This window comes from Lissotriton vulgaris, chromosome 1_1 (assembly GCF_964263255.1).
Source record: "Lissotriton vulgaris chromosome 1_1, aLisVul1.2, whole genome shotgun sequence".
NCBI classification, from domain to species: Eukaryota; Metazoa; Chordata; class Amphibia; order Caudata; family Salamandridae; genus Lissotriton; species Lissotriton vulgaris.
Window position 1 is genome coordinate 873,830,206 of NC_141685.1, and position 26,170 is coordinate 873,856,375.

General features: G+C 44.6%; 1 protein-coding gene across 1 annotated transcript in view; it reads right to left on the reverse strand.

Moving 5' to 3' along the window:
• Positions 1 to 2,395: 2,395 nt before the first annotated feature.
• HEBP1 (heme binding protein 1) overlaps positions 2,396 to 26,170 on the reverse strand; it is a 32,766-nt gene continuing 8,991 nt past the window's right edge. The window contains exons 3-5 of the mRNA XM_086958219.1: positions 20,543 to 20,681; positions 6,165 to 6,345; positions 2,396 to 4,604 (exon numbers count right to left, since the gene is read on the reverse strand). Of these exons, the coding sequence (XP_086814345.1) occupies positions 4,430 to 4,604; positions 6,165 to 6,345; positions 20,543 to 20,681 (495 nt within the window). The 3' untranslated portion in view covers positions 2,396 to 4,429. The remainder of the gene's footprint in view (positions 4,605 to 6,164; positions 6,346 to 20,542; positions 20,682 to 26,170) is intronic.

Sequence of the window (26,170 nt, forward strand, 5' to 3'; positions counted from 1 at the left end):
AAACACAATAATACGTTGCACAGTAACCCTAGAGTATTACTCTCACTAGTGTCCACCCAAGAATTCTGGGCAAACCACTCAGAGGTAGTCCAGGTGAAACACCTAAGGCTTGTAGACTAATTATCCTAGCTCTAGTGTGACACCACACAATTCCAAAGATCACTATAGTTCCAATGACTCCTTATAAATGTCGACGTGACCACGTTTCAGCCTTTACTTCTTTGGCCTCCTTAGGACAAGGGTAATACATTACTAGACAAAAAATAAACACAACAAAACAACATTACTCCAACCTTCTAATGTGTGGCGCAAGCTGGCTGATAGTGTCTGCCCATTCCACCAGACAAGTGAACAAACATGACTGCTACCAAAGTCCGCTTACAGCTATATGGACTGAGCTTAATTTGGTGATAGTATGGGCACTTTTACACATGGTTTTCTTACATTGTCCCTTTAAGGTAACTGTACCTAGAGCGCTGAGACGTTATTTTGGTGCTATAAACTCAGTATCCCGGTCTCTCTTGAATGATGCAAGTAACCAATTTGGTTTCCCAGCATGCTTTGGTGCTCAGCCTTGATCACCCTTCATTGGGTTGCGGTACCAGGTTTTCTATACCTAGACTATTTTTGGGTCCAGTGGTATCGGACTAATCTTTATTCTCTGTGTGTCACTTTTTAGCGGGCCTACACAATTGCGTGGTAGCTCGTGTGCTTGCTTGACTTTGGTAGCAGTCATGTTTGTTCACTTGTCTGGTGGAATGGGCAGACACAATATCAACCAGCTTGCTCCACACATATTAGAAGGTAGGAGTAATGTGGTTTTGTTGTGTTTATTTTTTGTCTAGTAATGTATTACCCTTGTCCTGAGGAGGCCAAAGAAGAAAAGGCTGAAACATGGCCATGTCGACATTTCAAAGGAGGAGTCATTGGAACTATAGTGATCTTTGGAATTCTGTGGTGTCACACAAGTGCTAGGATAATTAGTCTACAGGCCTTAGGTGTTTCACCTTGATTTTTTCTTGTATAAAAATACGTCCCATACCCAGGTATAGGAGGGTAATTTGGGTATACCCCTGTTGATTATGTTCCAGTCTCCGAACATGGCACTCCTATATGCCCTCCACTTCAGCCATGTCTTGGCCTTCCTTCTGAGAGCCTGCCAAGCGGGATATGGTATAACGCCTCTGCCCAGAAAGAGAGACACCAAGACATCTTACTTCTACACCATCCCTATCCAAGACTTTTGACCCAAAAGTCACCTCTAAGTTGGAGTGGCACTCTGAGTGCCCTACACTCTGTATGAAGCCTCGAGCTTGAGACTATATTATTGTTGTGGCCTCCAGACTACAATGATGGTCCAACTGTGCAAATACCCATCCCAGTACTAAACAAGCTGGGGTCTCCAAAACCCAACGTTGAACTTAACATGGCAGAATCCTGTAAATAATAGGAGATGCAGACAGTACCTCAAATGTGGTCCTCAGATTGTCCATAAGGCCTCCAGAGCAGGATGCACCACTACAGAAGTGAGCACTGTAGCTGTACAAGTATATTTCAGACTGGGCCTCCTGTATGAATGTACCGGTCTACTTGTTTTGCAGTGAAGGAAAGACACACGGAACAATGGGCAAGAGCATAAGTCAGATCATTCTTAGTGAAGCAGGTAACATCTACTTACTACGTACTGTGTGGGCGGAATGCTCATTGTCAGATAAGACCAGTTCTTGATGGAACTATTGTTCTAGATCCCAGATATGTAAATTGACTTACTCCGAGTTCTAGTTTATTCCAAGTTTTCATGGACAATCTTCTGATATCCTGACATGGCCCAATCTGCCTGAGGTGGTTAGGTCCTTCGTGACTTGAGTGGTGACGTGGTTTCTGACAACATTGTAGATGATGCATTTGGTCTTGCAGATAATACGGGTATAGCAAGGAAGTCAGCGAGTTCTTTTTGAGCATTATTGGGGTGATTGTTTGAACCAGCAGGTGTAAGATTACTTTCAGGGGTATAATAAGGATACTCCCTGTAGCTCCTAAGAAACTGCTTACGTGTAAGAACTTGCATCCTAACCTCAGATTGCAAGTTGGGTTTCTGATGCCATCATAAAACACTTCGTAGATGGCTATATAGGCTCACCTAGGCTGACCACAGTGCTGCCGTCTGCGTGGCAGTCGTTGTAAAACCACCTGATTACCCACAATGCATCAGAGAGCTGGCCGTACAAAATAGCACCGCTTCCAAAGAAAGAACGAATATGTTAACTACGTTGCAGACCAATATCCTGTTTACGTAGTGGCTATCTTATTGGAGAAATTGACATCCATAAACAATGATCATCAACGCTGTGCATGCAACCAAACCGCAACAGAATAAATTAGCTAGTAGGTAAAGTACAGTGGTAATTTAGTTCATTTTTATTTTTTCAAATCAGGTTTTAACAAAAAAACAAAAAAACACCGGTTCCCTACAACGTACAGATACATACAATTATTTAGAAGTATAGAATAGGACAACACTTGATTTCACTAGTTCACTGATTTGGTCTATAGCACACAGGCATTTCTGCAGCACATTGTGGTTTTCCCACGTTAACAAATATTGTAGTTAAATAGTCTTACTAAGAAGCGATTTCATAGTGCTTTACCTACGCATTTAACAAAAGTAGTCTTGGTCAGCCTTTTTAAACTACATGGAATGAGCATTATTTGCTTTACACTGGCTATCTTTAAAAGTATTATAAAGTACTCTATTTTGCTGTAAATTGTAAAAATAAATCTTTATGTAAAATTGTATAAAACATAAGAAAAACATAAAAGCTCACCAGTAAAGTTAGGAAAATGGTGTAAAAAACCCAGACCCATCACCTCTACAATTACACGGCTCAGGAGTGTGGCACATGGGTACTGGGTTTGTCACCTCTAGGGCTGGAATGGCTCAGGGCATTGCTAGGGGTAGACACATTCTGTCGAGGGTGACACAGTAGACATCCGCTCACCTTTAAGGATAGATGGGCTCGATGGATTGGCACAGATGCTGTTATCTATAGTGATGAAGGGGTTTTGTCAGCTGTAGGGATGGACTGGCACAATTGATCTATACAGAGTTTCTGACTTACAGGACTGGATAGGGAAAAGGATACAGAACCTGTCTGTGAAGTGTGGCTCAATGGTTAGAGCGGCAGACCCTGATGCAGTTGTCTGGCTGGGACCAGGATTCAATTCCTGCCTCAGCGGGTCTCGGGCTCAATTTCCTCGGACCTGATCATTCTCGCCTCGGTGCCTATTCTGATCATGAGCCCCACTCTGCACCTCTGGGCAATATCTTGCTTAATCTCTACAACGGCACCTACAACGCTGAGGATGCCTGACTTCACCTTGGGGGTGCCCAGGAGTGGGCTCTTCACAGGGAAAGGCCAGGAAGGGTTCCTCAGCGGTATTCGTACAAGCACCAAGATGCCTCCGGGTAGTCTTGCGCTATATAAGTGCGTAATTATCCTTTATTTAACCTCTAGGGGTGAATGGCTCAGGGATCCACTGCCGGTCACCTGCAGACATGACAGCCGGCAGTCCAGGCAAATGAGTACACAGCCTGCCCCTCTAGGGATGGATGGCACAGGGATGTTGCCTCCACGGGCAGATGCACACAGTAGCTTGGCATAGCGATATAAATATTTCACCAACTAGGGATGAATGGCAGAGAGGCACAGGGCCTGTTACATCTACAAAATGATGGATCCAGTGTATTGGCACAGACATACCAAGCCCATCACGTATTAGACTAGACAGGGCCTGGGCAAGTGCACAGGAATGAATGGACACCAGGACTCCAATCCCCCCACTGTGAGAGGTGCCTCAAGACAGTACACTGATCACTCAACTGAAGTTCGACCTCTTACCTTGAAACCTGGCCATGAGACCAGCAAAAACAACTTAGACTGACCTGTGACTGACATTTTTTCACAAACAAAATTACTGACCTGATATTTTGACCTCTGCGCTTCCTGACAAAAGGGCATGGAGCTGTGCCCAGTGGAAGGCAGTGGTGTTCACTCATTGACTGGCAGCTAAACACTCCATCTGACCTCCAAAATTGGGACCGCTATGACATTGTGACCTTTGACCCCAAGCATCTTGCCCAATAAGTGTTGCTCCCAGCATTGGTAACCTTGTAAATTGACAGACTTCGACCATTTGGACAGTGGTGAAGAGAGGGGGGACGCTACAGGTGGCTGGTGACAAGTCATCAATATTTCCCTCATCCCTTTTTACTTAGGTCTGACGCAGACTGTGCCCTTTGCCTCCTGTAATTTGCTTCCTTGTAGTATAACAAGGGCCACCTTGACCCTGTGACTGACACCATCCATGCACCCTCTCGACAGGACTGAACCCTTGCTGGGTAGTAATGAAGAGGGTCCAGTGAGCGCCTTCAGTCCTTCTTCACCAGCCACACCTCGTTGCGGCGGCCATAGGGCTTCATTGGGGGGTCGTAGCCATTGCAGAGGTAGAAATCCCGGTGGAAAGTGGCCTCATCGCCCAGCACAGACATCAGCTTTGCTGCGTGAACCACATAGTCCGCTTCCTTTGCATAACCGCCAAACTGCCTGTGAGGAATCAAGAAGGAGCGTGTTAGAGAGCGTCTCGAGCCAAAAGAAAGACATCGTGAGGGAAGAACGTGACAAGCAAGACTCACACCAAGCAAGACACGGAGACAAACACACGTTTAAGGGTGCTAATGTAGGTGTTATACACAACACCTACCAAACCTAGCAAGACACAGGGAGGGCTAGATATAAAGGTGGCATCACACACACACGTCTAAGGGCAGGAACATGGGTTATACCCAAATGGAACCAACCTATGAAGTACCAGGGAGGACAGCACAAGCATTTAGCATTTAAGGGTGGCAATGTGTATGTTATACACAACGTGTACCAAACTAGTGAGACACAGGAAGGGCCGGGGACAAGTCCAAAGGTGGCATCACATGCGCCGAAGGGTGACGATGAGCGTGTTATATGCAACCAGTACTCAGAAAATGAGAGCCACGGAGTGTAGCTTATTAAAAGTGGCCAGGAAGACGTTTCAGATGACTAGTACAGACAGAGGAAAAAAAAAAGGAGGGAAGGCAACACCATCACAAGGGGGACAAAGAGGGTGCTATAAGCAAAGACTATCAATGGAGCATAAGACCGGACAAAGGAGTCAAGATTGTCCAAAGGCAGCAACAAGTGCGTCATGAACTAGTAACATAACATCACACTTGAGTACACAGTTGGGCCCTTCCTCGCTCCTCCTTACGTTGATCATATGCAGAGGCTCTAAAAGTCCTCCTTACACTCAGTGTGTGGTCAGGCAGTCCTTATTAAGTTGAATACAGGGTCAGTCCCTTAACCTTACCTTTGCCTACGGAGTACATTTTCAATCCTGCTTCAGGGCCCTTACAGGCAAGTCTCTTCTCACATTGAGCCAGTGGTCTTCCCCTCCTATGTATTTGATCCGGCCCTTATGGGCCCTTCTTAAACTCAGTCAGGTCCGCCTTAGTTTGAGTACATGGTCACATTTACATTGGGCATATAGTATGGCTCTTCCGCTCACATGAATAATATCTAGTCCACATTCTGTTGAGTGAACAGCCAGGCTTCCCCACAATATAGCACGCTGAGACCACTGTTAGGTCCTCTTGTTCTTGCTTGCGTTATGTTGAGGAGAGCGTCAGGCCCTCCTGCTGCCCATACACAGTCAGATCCTGCCGCACCCGCAAGAGTATACAGTTGACCCTGGTGTTTCACTTCCACTGAAGACACCAACCAGTCCCTCCTAGTCCTCCGTACTATGGGCACGTGGAAAGAACCTCGCCCTCATGTAGAGTATATGGTCAGACCACGCACTCATTATATTGAGCATATAGTCTTGCGCCCACTTGTGCTTACATTATTTTATATAGCAAGGCTCTCCTGCTTATGTTGAGTACACAGTTAGTCCCTCCCACTGCTGCTTACAGTGACTACAGAGTCAAGACCCCCACTCATCACACGGAGTACATGGTCAGTCCCTCAACCTTCTCTTTACAGTGACTAGGGTCCGGTCCCCCAGTGAAGCAGACGTGGAGTACCATATCAGACCCCGCTCCTCCCTACGATAAGTACAAGATTATTCCTTACGTGGAGTATACGGTCAGTCCCTCACGCTCCTCTATCCGTATGGTCTCCTCAGTAGGGTTTGGCGGATTGGCTTGGTACTGGCTGGGTATGCGCAAGAGAACCTTCACCCGTGGCTGCAGGCTTCCGTCCTCCTGTGGATAAGCGGTGATGGAGACAGGCGCAGTCATACCCATCCCCAGACCTGCAGGTAAGAGACAACAGAGTAAAGGATAAACTAAGCTAGCAGGGTCTTATCCCCTTGGAAATAATGGTAGAGTCTTCTCAACACGTTGGTGAACTGATTCACTGAAAACTTTCAAAAAGCATATAGGCAGTTTCTAGGAACTTCTCAAACCACCATCTATATATGCCTTTGACCTCATAGCCACTTCTAGAGGTACCCGACTGGCGATATGTCCATGTCACAGTGCACTATTCTTCATAACCCCTGTGTCTGGTTCTGATGGAACTGGCCACAACTCAATGCAAAGACAAACAGATAACAGTGCAGTGAACTCGACGCAAGGTTTATTTATGAACTGCTAAAGGGCCTAGTCAAACTCTGCACAACACCAAAGATGTGTGTACCACTGAACCTATTGGGGCAAGCGAGTAAGTGCTTTTAGGGCCTGCCATTGTGGAGGGAAAGGTCCAATATGCCAAACAGTGTGACATGAAGCAACACTTTCTCCATACTTCCCCACCTACAAAAACACTTGAGACACCAACTTCCCCACTTCTGTCAAGCAAAAAGAGCCTTCGGTAGTAAACTGAATAAAAATTGTGCATTATCTTTGCCGGCCTGCCAATAACAGAAGACAGGATAGATACATATTTCAACGAATGCCACCAAAAAAAGACGGCTTCTAAACAGCCTATAGACCGAAATGGCCACCAATATAACATTTCATGTACTGATCTATCTCTTTGCGTTACCCTACCTCTTGTGGTGCCACAGCAAACATTCTCAGATTAACAAAAAGACAGAAAGAAAAAGAGGAAGAAAGAAAATGAAAATAGAGAAATACAATTTATTTATTTATTTTATTTATTATTAATCTTGTAGAGCGCGAACAGCTACCCGTGAGGGTTTCCCGGCGCTGATTGACATTTTAGCATAGTAGTCCAGAGGGAGTTAAAGCGCAAAAGCCAGGTCTTAAAGGCTTTGCAGCTTTCCGAAGGGAAATTTATTGGGCAAAAAGCCAGGTCTTAACGGCCTTGCGGAAGCGAAGATGGCAGTGCTCCACTCGTAGGTCTAAAAGGAAGAGAATTCCAAAGTCTGGGTCCCAGTACAGAAAAGGAACGACCGCCCACTCTAGTGAGCCTAAACTTAGGCACACAGAAAAAATGTTGGGAGGAAGAACGGAGGGAGCGTGCGGGAACATAGGGTTTAACGAGAGATTGGAGATAGGTGGGGGCAGCTTCAATCTTTATCTTATGCATAAAGCATAGTGTTTTGAATTTAACTCGTTTATCAAGATTGAGCCAATGGAGTTGTTTGATGCGTTCGGAAATTGGATCATATTTCCGACATCCACACAGAAGCCGAGCAGCGGCATTCTGGACTAGTTGGAGACGGCGCATGACCGCCCTGGTCGCCCCCAGATAGAGCACATTACTGTAGTCCAATCTGGAGGTCACCAGCGCCGTCACAACAGAACTCTGGGTGTCAGAAGGCAGGATCCAAAAGATTTTACGCAGCCACCCAAGAATAGTAAAGCAGGTGGCTGCAACCTTGTTAGCCTGATCCTTCATCGATAGCTCCCTATCGATAATGACCCCGAGATTTCTCGCTCGTTCCGATGGAATGGGTAAGTCTCCCATGGTTGATGGCCAATGTCTTGAACTCCATAGGTCAGGCTTGTTACCGAAGACAAGCACCTCCGTCTTATCGCTGTTGAGCTTAAGAAAATTACAGCTCATCCAGCGGGAGAGGTCCCTAAGACCAGATTGTAAAGAAGAAGGTGATGAAGGGTCAGCTTGGGATAGGGAAAACACAATCTGTGAATCATCAGCGTAGGTAAAAAGATTAAGCCCAGAGTGATAAGCAACATGTGCTAAAGGGACAACATAAAGATTGAAAAGAAGAGGACTTAGGATAGAACCCTGGGGAACACCATGAAGAGAAAGATAAGTGTTGGAAGTGGAGGTGTTGGAGAAAATTTGAAAAGTCCGATCAGTAAGAAAGGACGAAAGCCAATGCAGGGCTTTGTCACATATACCAAAGGAGGCAAGGCTACTGAGAAGGATACTGTGCGAGACAGTATCGAAGGCTGCACTGAGATCAAGCAATATCAGTGCAGCCGTTTCACCTCGATCGAGTAGTTGGCGAATATTCTCAGTTACTCCTAAAAGAGTGGATTCAGTGGAGAAGCCTTGACGAAAGCCTGACTGGGAGGGATGAAGGAGATTATTAGTGACAACAAAGCGAGACAGATGTAGATGAATATGCCGTTCCAAAATTTTCGAAAAAGCCGGCAGCAACGAGATTGGACGGAAGTTGGCAGCAACATTTGGGTCCGCATTGGGTTTCTTAAGAAGTGGGGTTACCATTGCATGCTTCCAGCTCTGAGGGACCGTGGCTGAATCAAGAGAAGCATTTAACAAGGTACAAATTACATCTAGTTGAGGAAGCTCAAGTTGACGTAAAACCGAAATGGGTAAGGGATCCATCGGTGAGCCAGACTTTATGTTGCTTAAGATTTCCAGGAGGGTAGCAGGTACAAGATTAGGCCAAGTCTTCAGTGAGGCCGAAGGGCAAGTAGTAGTGAAGGATGGAGATACGCTAATGACGGAATTCTCCTGAGCTGCTATGTCTTTATAAATTTTATCAATTTTAGATGTGAAGTACTGGGCAAGTTCATCACATTTCGTGTTGGAGAGAGGAGGGGGTGTAGCAACTGTCTGTGAACCAGCAAGGTCTTTTACCACCTTAAATAGAACGTTGGACTTATTCATGGCTACTGTGATCAGGTTGTTAACATAGGTGGCTCTGGTGTGAGCACAGGCCTTGTGATAAAGTTTCAGTTCAGCTTTATACGTAAGCCCAGCAGCGATGGAATAATCTTTCCTCCAAGTTCTCTCAAGTTTTTTGCATTGAGATTTATGAACACGGAGGGTTTCATTGTACCATGGAGCAGGAGAATTATGAACAGTATTTTTCTTATTTGAAAGAGGGAGGCAAGTATTTATAGCCTCGGAGAGCCAGGAATTTACCGCGTTGGCAGAAGCGTTTATGTGGTCTAAATTAAGTGGGTATTTGGACATGAGATCATACAGAGTTTTGTTCAAGGCAGCTATGTCCAGATTTTCAGATTATGTCCAATATTTTCAGATTTCTGTTTAATGGGAAAGCGTTCAGTCCAATGTCTTGTAGATGGTAAACTATGACATCCCGCACCCATTTGGTACCTTTTAGCATGCTTTGTGGAGTTTTTTCTGCACTGTTTCCTTCAGTCTCAAGGCTGAAGGAAGCAAATGTCAAGAGCAATGAAAAGAAATGGAATTTGCTAGCAGAGCTGGACAGTTTACAACAAAAATGTAAGAAATCATGAGACAGTAATGATCACATTTCATTGCAAGACCTGTGGCTATTATTATGCATGCAATCTTTTTATTGTGACTCCCTAGATGTCAGGTCCCTCAAACTAGCCAGCACAAAGTGATGAATGCGGGCTCCCACCTGCACTTGGTTAATCTGTGCAGCAGATTGGGTAAGCACACCTCCGTCTGTGGTCTACAACACTGTAGGCCTCTCATTAAAAACGGGATCCCTATTGCAACCGAGCAGGTAACTGAGTACAGTGACAGTTACTACTCTTTTTGGAAGGCAGTTGGTGTGGTGACAGGTGCACACTGTGAGAAGTTTTGATGACAGGGTTTTTAAAAGAATAATTTCCATAAGTAAATGAGAAAGGCATTTAAATATATATGCATTAAGAGACCAAAGAGCTGAAGAGGGATATAATGAGGAATTCTAATCCTTAGAAGAGTGACAAAAGAGTAGAAGATAAGAAGAGAGATCAAGAAATAATATGCATGTGGATGCTGTTGAGTGATGGCTCAAATAAGCGGTAAGTGAAGAGACCAGCCGTATATGTACGAGGAGAAACAGGTGTCCTTTGCGGCACAAAAAGAGGGTGTTCTTGGCGGCACACAAGTGTAGATCTCTGCTGGCAGAAGAATATAATAAAATGCTTATCAATTTAGGGAGTCAAGGGAATAAGAAGATGCATTTAATCTTGATCTTTCAGATGAAGACGGATGGAATTTGGGGTTTGGTGAGGAGCATGCAATATCAGCTACTTTTAGAGGAGTCGTCCGAGAGCCGAAGTGGGAAGAGATATTATCCCCAAGCCTATCCATCACCCTATTGGTGCCAAGTGCTGAGCAAGGGATCCAGCTGGTGAGTACTAAAGCAATGGATCCGTAGGCCCATGAATAAAGAAGTCCAGGCTATTGGAAGGGCGGAGTATTCTAGGTTAGTGGAAGTCAGTAAGGCCTCTTCTACTCGAGATCTGGACCCTGACTTAAGTTTCCTGTTTTGTCTTGGGCGTGGTCAAGGAAAGGGGCTGAAAAAGGCACTAACAGAGTGCCAAGATCAGCTTCTGGATATCTTGGGCCTACTAGCACGTATACTAGACATGACAGAGGAAGCAAACTCCTCAGCCATGTCTATTAGATGGCCAGTAGTCCGGCCGCAGTAAATTTGGCTTCCAGGAGAAAGAACAAAAATATGGGTCGTAGCAGGTTGTGACCGAATATTGTGGTGCAGCCTCAAAAGAGAAGGATTTGGAATGCCAGAGCATGAATATGGGCTACTAGTTTGCAAAGAAGTAAAGGCGGGTGTGACACTCCAGCAAGGGTGAAACCAGAGAACAATTTGTTTTTTGGGAGGTGCAAATTCAGCTTTTATAGCTGAAAGAAGGAAGGTGATACTTGGGGGTATTAGCCCCAAGTTAGCAGATTTAGCCAAGAAAACTCGAAAGGGCTGTTATTTGGGGATGATTTAGTCAAGGATATCAGTAAAATAGGTTTTTACATTTACAGCCCTTGATAGGGCCTAGAGGTTTTAAGCAGAGGTTTGGTGGAAGGAGCGTTTTCGCGAAAGCACCTGGAAGGAGGTGTTTCCCACCAGGGGCGCAACAACCATTGGGCTAAAAAGGATTCAGTACCGACTCCACCCCCCAATCGGCCTTAGTGGGCTGGGATTCCAGACTAGAGGGCAGCCTCACATGAATATTTCCTCCAGCCCTCTGAAGTCCATAAAAGGTTAACCAGTGTTTATTTTGTGATTGCTTTCTGGGCCTGGTCAGTCTTATTGCAAAATAACCATATGTAAATGAGATGAACGGAAAAAACAGCTGGTGCACCACATGATCTGTGTACAACCAAAACCAGAAATATAAGTGCATGGTATTGTAAAAAAATAAATAAATAAATAAAAACTGTGATAATACAAAAACTAGGTCTATACTACAGAGCATGATAGGGAGTTCATTCCAAGAAGCAGTGAGCTGAACCAGTGCATACCGTTCGCTCAAGCAGCCTGCCCTTGAAAGTAGTGCTCAGCGGCTGCACGTCATCGGTGACAAAATCCTAAAGCTGCACGTCTGACCTATGGCCACTCTAATTATACTGCGTGGCTCTTAGAGGCAGAAAAGGAAGGGGCCGTGGCTTTGGCTCCTGGCTGGAGCGTCGGAGTGCCCTGTCTGCTGTTTTGCACATGGACCGAAGGATAGGACGGAGGGGAGGAGGGCATGCACTGGGGAAAGGTCCTGTGGAAAAAATCGGCCGCGAATGGTGCACGCGCGCGCCAGCATAGGTCTTCAATTATCCCGCCCATGTCTGGGCGGGATAATTGAAGACATATGGGCTTGCGCGTAACAGACACCAATAGGCCATAGGCAGAGCTACGCGACCACCCATGGCCTATTGCGTGTTCTGTTTAAAAGCAGCACGCACGCCAAGGCCCATGAGAATGGACCTTGGAAATAACACGCAGAAATGCGTGGAATTTCCAGGCCCATTTTCAATTCCCCTTGGAAAAGGACTCACTGCGCAGTGTACAGCAGGCCCGAGCCCTAACAAGTGAAGAACATGTATGCCTTTGAAAGCAATAAAAAAATATGACATTAGAAAAGACCGGAAACAAGCATCCTGGGACCGGGAAGACATGGCTTGGCAGTTCGGGCTGGACTGTTCTCATGAAGCACATGTTCAAGACTGATTTACATATAGCTGTGTCTGAACTGGGGTGATTAAGTGAGCTAAAGAACGATAATGGATTCAACCCAGATCTGTGACTGGGGGGAGTTTCTGAAAAGTTTCAGCGCCCCGGCCATCATCTCCTTGTGTTTGCTTTATTCGCCCTAAGTTGGCAGAGTATGCCCAGACATTGGCCCCTTGCTCACTTTGCCACTGGATTCAAGCTAGTCTGGCTGATGAGGGCTCTTACCCCAAAACCGGTCCCGGGATGCTTGTCTCCGGTCCAGGGAAGACATTAAGGATTGGGAAATTGGGTTCCATCCATTAGATGACTGTTCAAACAATCACTTAAGTTAGCTCAAAGATCTAGTGCTTTTTGGGTCAGTTGAACCATGATCTATATGTCATCCATATATGAAATAATTGGCACCCAAATGAGTGGAAACTAAGCAGCAGAGGTTGAACGCAGAGATTACAGTGCACCAGGGTAAAGGAGGCGCCTTGCAGCACACTGCAATTAATCATGGCACATGCCGACCAAAAGGTCGCCAACCTTACCAATTGAGAACCCTAACAATAAAGGATCTAAACCAATTGCAGAGCATACCTATGAACCTAGAGTCTGGAAGTCTTCTCAACAGCTCCGTTTTGATGTACCAGATTAAAACATGCAGAGCGATCGAGGCGTATCATTCTAACTGCATCATCCAGAATAGTATGGCATCAATGTCAGAGATCAGAGCCTTCTCTGTGTCACTCTGTTGTCAAAGCCCATCTGCCTGTTATCCAACAAGTTACCTTCTTCCAGAACCATTACAAAGCTGTTTATCTACCAGCTTCTCTTAGATTTTTCCCAAGCCTGGAATAAGTGATATCATAAGAACATTTATGTTACTTCCGATGCAGGAAAATTTGATTCTTTTTGTAGTGTGGTAAATGCATCTTGCTTCCACGAGTCCTGAACCATACAAGAAAGAAGTAAAGTAAGAGTTTAAACGGTTCAGTGAACTCTCCTATCAGTTCAGGAACAAGTGATTGGAGCACAGCAGGGGTAAAGGGTTGGGGGCGTGGAGGCAACAGTGGAACCCACCTTAACAGAAAGAGTGGAAACACTTCTTCCTCTGATAGAAACCAAAAGCTGGACCACTCTAAATGACTATCCTATTGCAGAGAAAGATGTAGATTCTCTTCTATTGCATGATTATTTCACCTTGTAGAAAACTCCTACTGAAATACACTCACAGTGCAATCAGTAAGACATACGTAATCATTTCAAACAGTTACATTAATGAGGAGTTATTCTTCATGCACTGTAACAGATATTTTAACAACTACTAGTTAGTACCCTGCAGCTGCCAGTATTCATACATATGTTTCAAAGTTGGGTATCTTATGTTTGATCTGGGGGAACCATTTGTACTCGCACCCTGTGCTCAGTTTCTGTGCTTTGTGTTGATTTACAGTCAAAATCTTTCTAAACAGGATTGCATTTAAGGTTTTTGGATTGCCTAAGCATATCATGATCGGGGTCATTTAATGTTAACTGGAACTTAGGGATACCTTGTATTACCAGGGTGTGCACTTTCTGCATTCTGTGAGTTTGAGACAGAACCTTGGCCAGAGTCACCTTGCCCATAACAGAAATACAGTTGTCTTCTGTACAAACATCCCATCCTACGAATACAGTAAATGTATTGCATACCGATAAATGGCAATTGAATAGAAAATAGCAAAAGAAATGCCCCTAAACTACACCACTGGCCTCTACTTTTAAAATACAATTTGGGGTAGGGGAGGAGGAGCTTTTGGAGAGAGGCGAGATATAGCAAAAATCTTCAAAAAATCTTTTGAGCCTTATTCAACTACCCTCAATGTGTTTATAAAGCACCGTTTGCTAATGACGTTCCCAGAAACTGAAGCACACAAGTGTGCATCGCATGGAATCAACCATTTATCTGTGAAGGGAGATCCTGTGACTAATTGGGACTCCAGCTTTGATGATGTCTCCACCCCCAACCGTTCAAAATTTTAGCCACTCCCAAAGTTTTGGTCTAGTTGCGCCCCCATTTCCCTCTCCTATCATTTTCTTGGTCCTAATTTCATTCACAAGCCAGAAGCAACTTCAGAGCATTCCAACCAGCTACTAAATTCTTCCCATAGAAAGGGTATCTGGCAGAGGACAGCAAACTAAAGGTTAAGTTCAGCAATCTGCAAGTAAACTTTTTTCCAACTGTGTTTTTTGGGAGGGAGGCTGAGGTTTTATCACAGCAAAATAGTTGAATCCGATGAGCGACTGCTGTGGGTTGGCGGCCACTCAAGGCTACATGATGGAATTTATGGAAAACCACGTTCAGGACTGGGATCCCTGAAAGAGTTGAATTTCACAGTTTCAGTGAACTGTCTGATGAAGACACAAGTCACGTCAGTGCTGGAGAAGGGTGTAATTGTGCACATGCATGAAGAGAAAAAGTTTGTAAGTACCACCTTTCTGGTAGAGAAAAAGGATATGGGTTTGAGACCTGTAATACATTTACGAAAAATTAATCTGTACACCAATATTTTAAGACCAAGGTTACATATCTTACGAGAACATTTTTGCATGAAGGGGTTTGATTATTGAAGTAAGACTTAAAGAATGCTTACTCCGCAGTCCTTACAGGAGAGGAGAATTAATGATACCTGTAGTTTCATTGGGCAGATCAGCTTTATCAGTTTCAAAGTCTACCGTTTGGGCTGGCTTCAGCCCCTTGGTGCTTCACCAAGGTTACCAGTTGTGAGTTTCCATGGCGAAAGATGGGTACAAATTATAATGCATTTAGACAAATTTCTGATTATGTTCCTGGATCCAGAGGGAATTGGAGCCCCAGTTAAGCTTGGTGGAGACTTTGAAGGCTTAGGATTCATAGTGAACAGAGAGATACGTCCTTTCTATAATCAGTGCAACATTTGGATGTTTTGGTTTTTCTGGTGGATAAAATGGAGATAGTTCTGAGGCTACTATTTAACAAGGTCAGGAAGATAAAATAGGTCTTAAAGCAGCAGGCAGTGTCCGAGAGGGCTTTGTCGCAGGGTACTAGGCCACTCTTGTCCTCAGTTCTATTCTTGTGATTTTTACAGACCAACTCCCTTACAGGACACTGTAGCGCATGGAGGTGGTGAGTTTGCATAGGGGTTTTTGTTATGGCAATCAGATAATTCTGACAGAGGTGCAGCTCTAATGGTTACATAACTTGGATGCATGGAATGGTTGGCAGTTGTGAGCCTCTTTGGTTGGAAGGCTTGTTTGGATAATATGGAGACGGGGCCAGTGGTCTGAACTGGAGAGAGGGTAACACATAAATTGTCTGGAGATGACGGCAGGCATTTTTGCACTGCAAAGGTGTAGTGATACATGGAGCAGTTCCGTTTTTTTGAGGATGCACAATGTTTCAGCTGCCCCATATATCAACCATTTGGGGGAGCAAGCCAAAGGGTCTGCCAGCTTTAGCGAAGGAGCATTGGCAATTCTGTCTGGAGCACAAGGTGGATGCAAGAGCAGAGTATCTGCCAGACCTACAGAAACTGGTGTTAGAGATTACAGCGACTGGAGGCTGGGCTGGGATGTGATTGTAAAGCTTGGTCAATTGTGGGGTCGATTTGAGGAAAACTAGCTTATGTCAAAGATTACAGCTCAGTTGAAGAATTATTTCTGCTGGAGGCCATACAAAAGTGTTCCAGCAGTGGATGCATTTTTGCAAGATTGGAGAGATCTGAAGTGTGGTTAAGTTTTCCCTGTTGCTCTGACATTGAGGGTTTTGTTGCAAGTGACAAGGCAGACGTGTCAGGTTGTCCTGAGGACACCCTTTTGGGTGTCCCTAATGTTGTTTTCTGCGGTTCTGGAATTGCAGTAGATGAACATTGGTCGATTTCAACTTACTAAGGAATGCTGGTAGTACCAGAAGGAGAGAAGTTTCTGTAGGTAGAGTCCATGGATCTGAATGTTCTTGTTTAGATATCAGGGGCTACGGAACATTTAGTGGTCTTTCAGAGAAAATGTTGGTCTTACTCCGAGAGCCTTGGGCGCCTGGTACTAGGAAGAGCTACTTAGGAGTATGGAGATGATGGGGACCTTGATGCTGGGAGAGGCATTTGGACCCCATAGAGGAGTATGCAGTGACGCTGGCTAATTTCTTATCGCATCTTTATAGGAAAGGCTTGCGTTATAGAATGATTAGTTGTTCTAGATCACCAGTGGCAGCCCGTTACAGATTGGTAGCTGGAAGATAAGTTAGTAAGGATGCTTTAGTCTGCAGAGTGATGAAAAGCATTAAATTATGCAGTCCTACTATTGCAAAGTACGGTAGGTTTGGGATGTCAATTTGGTTTTCATTCTGCTTGAAAATGTTTTATGTCAACTGGTTTGTAAATTCACGTCTTTATTATGTCAGTTCTCTCTTAGGAGGATTACAGAGAATGTGTACAATAGATTCAGATGACAGATTATTTTTTCCTAGGGGTGAGTGGGAGGAAAGCAATGGCTAGCAGAGCTTATCGGGCTGGAGGATAATTATAGGATATCATGACAGCAACAGACTGGTCGAATGCTGGCATGTTTTCAAAGTTCAATTTAAAGCTGGTTGAGCATGCAGCATGCGCTTTGTTGAGAGACTGAACATGCACAAATATAGCATGCGGTCGTGCCATAAAATGAAGATTTTCCAAATAGTGACAGGGGCTAGCACTACCTTTTGGAGGGGTTGGTTACTTTGGTTTGGCGGTTTCTTTGGAGGCATCAGATTGCAGGGATTTAAACATAATTTCTTTTCTAATAGATGAGCAGTAGTCCGGTGGAAATACATATAGCTACGACAAGAAAGAACAGAAGAAGTCATCGTGGCAGTTTGAGGACAAATTTGTGGAGTAGTCGCAAAAACAAGCCAATGGTAATATTGGGGAGAGGGGTTAATATGGGCTAATATTGTGTTCTAGTTCGGGAATTGATGATTTTTTTTGAGCTTTTAAATGCTGCACTGAGTGGCAAGAAAAGAATTACATGCATAATTCTAGCCTTTGTGTCTTATATAAAATACAGGTTCTTCCAAAATGCTCTCGGAAAAATCTATATTCTTCTGCGGTGTCACAGTAGTGCATACAAGAGTAACAAAGAATTCCTCTCAAAAGAATTACACAAGAGTTAGACAGCATTTTGTAACCCAGAGTGCAGCACTTGTGTCATACCAAATTCACTACCCTTCTGGTGCGTTACCTCCAACTAACTTATCTTTAAATAACTAAAAACAACAAAATTGGCCACCTCAAGCACAAAATATAAAATGCGCAACATATGGCCAGATGAACAAGGAAACTGCATAATCAACACCTTTTCTCCTCATTCAAATAGCTATCCTGCAATGGCCTAATCAAAGCGAGTAACCCATCTGGATCCCCAACAGACCCCCGTGCCAGCAAATACCGTCAAATCACATGTACTGGGCCCTTGCCAATGAATGCTGTTAATAATTCTTTATTACAGTTCCACTCTGCCAGACCAGAAGATCTCCTGCGGCAGGCCACTGCTTGGGAAAACAAACAAGGACCGATCAAGCCCATCCATCGACAGACTGTTTTCCAATGGCCCTTTCCTAACAGAAATAGCCATCTAATTTCAGCTATGGCTCTCAGTAGACAGAGAACATAAATTCTCTGAACACAAATCCACCCAAGCAGAGGCATATAAACAGCATGCCTAACAATTTGAGATGGCCTAAAGAGGACAGCTGACAAACGTGGGTTGGTTGCACTACTACTTTCAGAAATGCACAGCCCTAGACCCTGTGCACGTGCAGACAATGCTGCAAAGACTAGCAGAGCTCATCGTATGAGGACATCCAGTAAAATAAGCCCCTCCTATACATACAAAGCCTGGTAAACATGCCTTCCCTTGACATGTGCTCCCTGTTTTGTGGTGTACCACAAAGTTCAATTATCTCCTCCCATCTGTTTAACGTCTACGTTGCCCCCCCCTTTCGGGGCCCAATTAGATCATTCAAACTCACTGGCTTAATTGTGCAACTGACAAACGGCATCCTATAGATGATCCTAAAACTGGAAAACCCTGTGAACATTAATACATCTAGACTCGACAAGTGCCTCCTTGCCACTGATGAATGGATGTGGACCAACCATTTTACGCTCAACTCTTCATAGAGGATGACAATAGAAAAGGCAATTAAATGTGGCCAGTGGAAATTGCGGCTGCAACACTGAGTGAAGTGAGGCATCTTGGAGTAGCCATGGACTAAAACCTGTCTCCAATTGTACAGACTGATAAAAGTACTGCAACACTTTCCACACTGTGCGAACATTAAAACGAATCCTCCTCTATATAGGGTATCAACAAAATAAAGCATACAGATACATTCTTCAACTCCACCCAGGGGAGACCATGACTCCAGTGCTTCAAGCATTACAGTGTCTACCTGAAGCATTACACCCTGCTTTTAAAGCAGGCTGCCATAAAAGCACTGTATTATCCACAGCCCACTTCATGGAAAAGGCTCACCTTACCTGCAACAAAAATTCCATTGATTCTCCCAAAAGAAGACACTACATCAAAAAAACAGCACCATGACTGGTAGCCCCTGCGTATAAGAAAAAACACAGCAGAGGGTAAAACTCTGGAATTCCTTGCTAGCTAAATTATGAAACAAAGCACCCAAAATGTGGTACGGATATGTCGCCTGGCAATTACCAAGATAAAGAACCCAGACCATCAAACATCTGTGGCCACCACCACCACATACAAATATCAATCAATGTAAAACACTGGCCAAGAGTGAGCAAAGATCTGGTAATCCACAGTGCGGCGCTTTACTGGCTGAACAATTTACACACAACTGATTAACTCGGTATAGAAAGGAATGGAATAACAAAGGAGCCCATGATTGACCATAATCCAATGCAAGTCAGAAAACTGATGCACACAAACTGCATAGAAATGAATTTGAGAGTACGAATTTGGTACAGGCTACATATTGCTTTTAGTTACCGGACACCCAGTTAAAACACCCACAGTGACCCCAAACTTAACAGGGCTGTTACAGCATAATAAATCAAATCACACCAGCTTAATCGAACACTCAATACCAGAATTTGAATAGGTAACCTGCTGCATATGTTTCGTTGTTAAAAAATATTGTGTTTTTTCTTTAACCCGTTTGCTGCTGCTGTCGGCCAACGTCCGTCACGAGCACTACCTCGGTAGTGCTGCGCACTTCCCTTGGCCGACGCGACCCGCCCGCCTAATAGAACGTTCTGCACTGGCGCGGAACGTTCGAAGCAGCAAACGGGTTAAATATGTAAGCATTGGTCTCGCGATTATGAAAATGCCAATAAAAAAAACTATACATCAAAATAAAAAAAGTTACCTGCTGCACATTGCTGGTACCACAAAGGACTGAAATATAGTCCATACTGGCACGCCATGACACAATATTATCCAAAATTAATCCAGACAAATTACGGTCGTATAAGCAAACACAAACCGCGTTCATCCTGTGCTCCCATAAGGAAAAGGATGTAAAATAGTCTATGGTGTCCTTTGACATCTCTAGACCTCTCGCACTCGCATATGGGATAACTGTAATACTGTCCATCCTGTCAGATCCCTCACTTTATTTCCCCTTTCTTTTTCTCCCCTCCTTACAAAATTTGTTTGCTGCCTACACAGCCAGATTTACAGGGCCCTTCAGAATCTTTAACCGAAACACTGCAGTCAACATGGGAAATAAATTGGAAGATACAACGAAATCATTAACTTAACTCCAAATATGCAGTATGAGCCTTAACCACCAACCAACTTCAACCATGCCTTTCTGCGCCTTCTCTCCCACCTCTTCCCTCCCGCACACTGCTAAGTGTTGCGCCTGAAGATAAGATAAGGGCATTCCCTCTGGTCACTCATGCACGACACCAAAATGCTTTCCACATTGGTTCACAACAGTAAATACAACACCCTTCCAACCACGCACTCCCTCATGGCATAGCATGCTAATCATCCGATAAGGAGTTTGGCACACCACAATGGAGTATGAAGTGCTATATAAATGCTATAATACAATACAGTGCAGATAGACACTCCATAATGATTCTGTTGCCTCACATGCAGAGTGTGAGGGCCCCATCCTGAGATGGGCAGCACAGAAAAGGCTCACCTTTGTCATTGCTTCCACCCACATACTTGAGGAGCTGGAGAACTGCTTCGTTTGAAGCTTCATCAAAAGGCTTCCCCGTCACCTCCACGGTGGCATACTGACCGCCATCATACACTCGCTCTTCGAAGGCCACGCCATCCTTGGGGATCAAAAAAATAGGGGGAGGTTAGGATCACTGAAGGCCACAGAGGGAAGTAACACTGCCTTCGAGGGCAGAGAAGTGTTGTGATAAATACAGAGGGCTAGGGTGTACAGTGACACCATCCTGAGGTACAGAGAAGAGGGGCGGGGGGGGGGGGGGGGGGAGAACACAGATGGCCAGAGGGTAGTGACACGTGTCTGACATCCAGAAAGAAAAAGGGGGGGACTTCATGAACACTGAGTGCAGAGAAGCAAAAACACCCGCAAATTAAGAAAGCTGATGGATTTTCGATAACCATCAACAACGTTAATTCAGAAACCTGCTGCAAGTCCCAAATTTCAGCCCCTCAGATCCCAAAAAAACAACAGACTTCTATCCAACTTTCCTGACCCTACCAGGCCATCTGTTTCAAGCTGATCTTGTAGTTGGAAATAAACACCATACTTGCGATCAGATGGGCTTCAGACCTAAAAGTAACATGTAATCCGCACTATCCTCTACATGGAATTACATTTCCTGACAAACAGACTCATGGTGTATGCATTTTACTTCCCATTGATCTGTCAGAGGCTTTTGACATTTTACCACAAAAACATTCTCAACTGCAGAGTACTCGTAATCAAACAACCTATTAAAATTGTATCTTTCATTTAAACCAGGCTCAACCTAAATTATATCTTTAGGCGACTTTCTATCAAAGCCTCAGAAACTACCCTGTGAAATCTAGGAAAGAGCCAGCCTTTCTCAACCACTTTTCAAATAGTAACCTCAAGTCTCTTGCCTCACTGAAAAAAAACATTTGATCACACTATCTCAACAAAACACAAATTATCAGTACAAATTAGATCACCACCTTCACTAAAGATGCCTTTCTACCTTAAACTCAATCCACACAAAAGTAGTAATATTCTATAGAAGCAAATCCTTATTTTGAACTTCCTCAATTGGGAAACAACCCTGGGCAAAAATCACAATCCCATCAAAGTCACAAAACTCTTGGTGTGTTAGTGGACACAGACTTGGCATTGACACCTCAAAGTTGTCAAAACTTCTTTCTTTCATTCAGATAGATGGAATAATAGGTGCCTCCTCTGCTTCATGGCTTTCATGTGAAGAGTCACAGCAAACATGTCCATTCGAGACCAGGCTACCCTATGCAAATGTGCTAGACCTAAACCTTCCATCCTATTAACTTGAAAGACTACAAGAGTTCAAATTGCAACCACAATTGTGAACATGTATCCCTCGGAGCGCATAACACCAGCTATAAAAGCACTTCACTGCCTCCCTCTTTCACTTGGAATAGCATTCAAATCACTGGCCATCACACACAAAAAACAAAGCAGGCCCTAAATTTCTTGAAGCAAAAATTGTCTTGTGCAACACAACTTGTCACCTTAGATCTTGCTCTGGATGTCCCCTTGTAGTTTCTCTGTACAACAAAGCCCACAATAGTTGCATTTAGGTCAGTGTTGCTACACCGTGGAACTCAACTCCCAAACATCATTAAAGTAAAGTCGATGGCCATACCCATGAACCCATTGAGAAAGATCTGGACCACATCATCAACAGGTACAGTTTAACTCAGCCCTTCCAGTAAACATCCTACCCACAACACATAATAGAAACATAGGGGGAAATGAGCATCTGCTAAAGAACACTTAACATCACTCCTAAGCTAGCGGAACTAATGCCAACACAATATAACAAAATGGACACACTTATAAAACTTACATCCCAAAGATACACAGTAAAACCAAGACTACAAACATCCAACTAAAACCCTCAAATAACATTTTTAAATTCTCATCTGCTACACACCACATAACCAAACTCCAGCAGAAACACAAACTCCAGCAGAAACACAAACCATACCAAACGTTTATCCACACTCCAGAACCTTTTTAATGATACAATGAACACAGTCATGTTAGATGTCAAAAATCTATTTAAAGGTTGCTAAAATACCAGTAACATGCCCAGTACACTCAGTCATGCAAGCCCGAATGTTTCACCTGCACCCACCGCTCCAAGCAGATAGAAACATGAACTGACAGTCCTCTGGATCGTCCAAATCAAAATATCTCACATCGTCCAATGAGACAATTAGTTATTTTCTTTTCATTCTTTACTTCACTCAAAACACTAACTCCATCAAACCACTCCTTAATCTACAGCCAGATTACTTTTAGACACGAATGTACATATTTAGATCATGAATCACAGGCCCCAATGACCCATTTCAGTTACCATTACAGAACTGTTGACCTCATAACTTTAATGTGAAGGATAAGGAAAATGGATCTTAGGTCTTTGTAGTTAATGTTTCCATAACAATATACTAAGCGAAAACTCGTGGCTAGCTCATCCCTGGAGACTCAAAAGAAATATATTAACAACATAAGGGCGAGATCACGTCGCTAACAGGCCCCCATTTATGAACACCAAATAATCTATTCCTACACATTATCTAGGCGCCGAAATAATCAGCACTTGAAAAAATAAAAATGGTACCAAAGTCACATTTCAAATCTCATCTACCAGGCAATTTAACCTGTCAGCATAATCATAAATGTCATATTTCAAGCAAATGTGTGCTTCTGCTTACAACAACCAAAAGAACTCCATACTGCCTTCCACAAAAAGACAAAACTCATGAACGCAGCACATTAGGTCTGCTTTCTCATACAGTGCCAAGAGAAACTGCCTCTGTACAAAGCAGTATCCTAGACAGGACTCTTAAGACTTATCTTGCATGCACTCTAAGCAGACCTGCATTAAAGACTATTACCTAGAACAAGACAATGTTATTCCTAACTCGTTGCTGGTCTACTTTGCCTCCTCTGGCTGATAATGAGGATTCTAAAATGTTGATTTTCCGCCCAGGATTGTTTACTAGGCTTTTTGCTGTAGGAAGGGCACTCTCCCTAGAGGGAGCACTGATTTACATCATACACCAGCTGTGGCCTCAGCCCAGGTACACCGCCTGGGTTAACAAACAGCATACTATTATGAGCAGTACTTATCCCATGCACCTAGCTTATGTCGGATATCCACACTTTCGCTGTACTCAACAGCACTCGACTCTATATCACACACCATCATTATAGAAAGGCCTGTACATGGTCATCCTCAGACAACACGTTATATAGAACCCTTGGCCCCAATAGGCAAAAGAAGGCAACAATATAACTGGCAAAATGTAGCCAAACACATCACTGACAGGCACAACGGACAGACACCCTAGAACCCCTCCCCAGCACCTTGAGACGCGCACAGCCAGGGCCGGTTCTAGGATTTGCAAGGCCCCGGGCTAAAAGGGACCATGCGAGGACCCCTCTAATTTAGATAAGTGGCCCCTTCAAGGAGACCATTCAGAGACACTGTGGGGGGCCCATTGTCCAGCATTTTGGCGCCCCCGCAGTTTTAACTTTTACTCCACAAGCATTTCTCAGACCTTCAGTCCGATAGGTGTGAGAATTGATTGTGGTCTAAAAGTTAAAACTGTGGGGCACCAAAATGCTGGACAATGGTGTGAATAGTCTCCTTGCAATTGAGGGAGCGTCTCTGTCTCCCTCCCCTAGGCCTCCCGGACACCATCCCTGAGAGGCCCAGGGAGGGGACCCCCTCCAATGGACCTTAATTGTAGGCAACACCTTTCTTTGAAATAGATAGCCAGGGAAACAACAGGACACATCACCAGTGCGTGGCCCCATGCTGGTGGGCTGAGTGCGAGGCCCTGTGCAGCCGCCCACGCTGCCCATGCCTAGCGCCGGCCCTGCGCACAGGTGAGTAATCCCGCTTTATAAGTCCCTCACTGATTGATTGACTGAAGTGTTGCATAGATTTCTTAGGCCAAGCAGTGGTTCTAGTTTGCGCAGCTAATTCACTGGGGAATTTTAGTGGTTTTAGGTTTTGCTTTACATCCATAATGCTATTTTAAATGTAGCTTTTAATGGAATTTGAGTTTTTTTATATACAGAAATGTTAATTAAATCTGAGCACAATTTAACTATATCTTAACTTTCACAACGTTTTTATTTATCAAAACATGCCTCGATCAAAGAACAAATTCGTTAAGGGAAGACGTGTCCTCCCACGGGGGCACCAGCTAAAGGGTGAGAGGGGAAACGTCAGGCATGTGAGCAGAAAGAATGGCCAGTGGGTTGGACCGGTTTATCAGCAACAGAGAATCCAGAGAGAACACCACGCCCTGCTCACATAGCAACGACACAGCCAGTTCTGAAAAATGCAGAAAGGCAAAAATAAAACCAATGTGCACAGTAAGCTAAATAAAAGATATAAGAAATCCGTATTGTCGTTTCTAGCCCTGAAACTAGAGTTCGGGGAAAGAAAACAGGCAGAGAGGGAGTTAAATAATTGTCTTATTTTTTAGGTTTTGCCTCGCCGAAGGATGCGCTCTGCGCATCTTTTCGGCGCAGGCGAAAACCTGATGTTAACTGTAGGGTGGCTTGGTTCGGCCCTCGTCCTTGATTGGCTGGCTCCGTAAACGGAGCCTTGCCATTGGACGAGGGGCCTGTCAGTCAATGCCGGACCAGACACGGGGGCGTTCCCGACATTCTTTGGCTTTTGCCGACGTCATGGGACGCCGGGAACGCCCCCGTGTCTGGTCCGGCATTGCCGGCACTACTGCGTCTCTTCTTCCCGTTTCCCGCCCCGTGACTGGCCGGCCGGCCAATCCTAGCGCGGCCGGCCGGAAGTGCCCGCCCCCCGCAGCCCGGGGGAAGAAGGAGAAGAAGACAGCAGCAGTATGGCGGCGCCCGCGGGGAGACCGGAGAAGTCTTCCAATAAATGTTGGAACAGGTACATTGATATTTTCACCATCCGGGCAGACACAAGACAAAAGCTGGCGAATGTGTTGGCTACCTCCTGTGTGCACGTTGGAGGGCTCACTGTTAGGGCTGTTTAAGCACTCGAAATTTGCAAAAGCTGCAAAAACAGTCATTAATTTGGCACTGCTGATAGCTCACACATTTATAGTCATGTATTGGAAAGCGCAGACGTTGCCAGGCAAAATCCCCTGGTGCGTAGCGACGCTCGAGTGGGGGCTGGCATTTGGGCGGGAAGAAGCTCGCATACAGCACAAATACCCCGCAGCAGTGGACTGGAAGGTGCTGATAATTGAGTTGCGGTTCTCCCCTGCCAGGGACTGGCCTGTGATGGCTCCCTTTGTGTCGTGTTCTGTGCGGCGGCTGCCTTTGTGAGGAACAGCTGACTGCAGCATTGTACTCGCTGCTGTATCCCACTGTACATAACACGGCACCTTTCCTCTCACATATCCTGCTGTGCGTGTGTTCTTTGTGTATAACTCTTGCTGTTTTGTGTCGTATTGTGCGAACCGGGCGCCATTGCCGTCTGACGGATGCACAGCATGATGGTAAACTACATCTTAAAATCGTACACGTACAGAAACCAACCAGGTTGTGTCTTCCCCAGATGAAGGGGTGGCGCTTGCTTCTCCATAT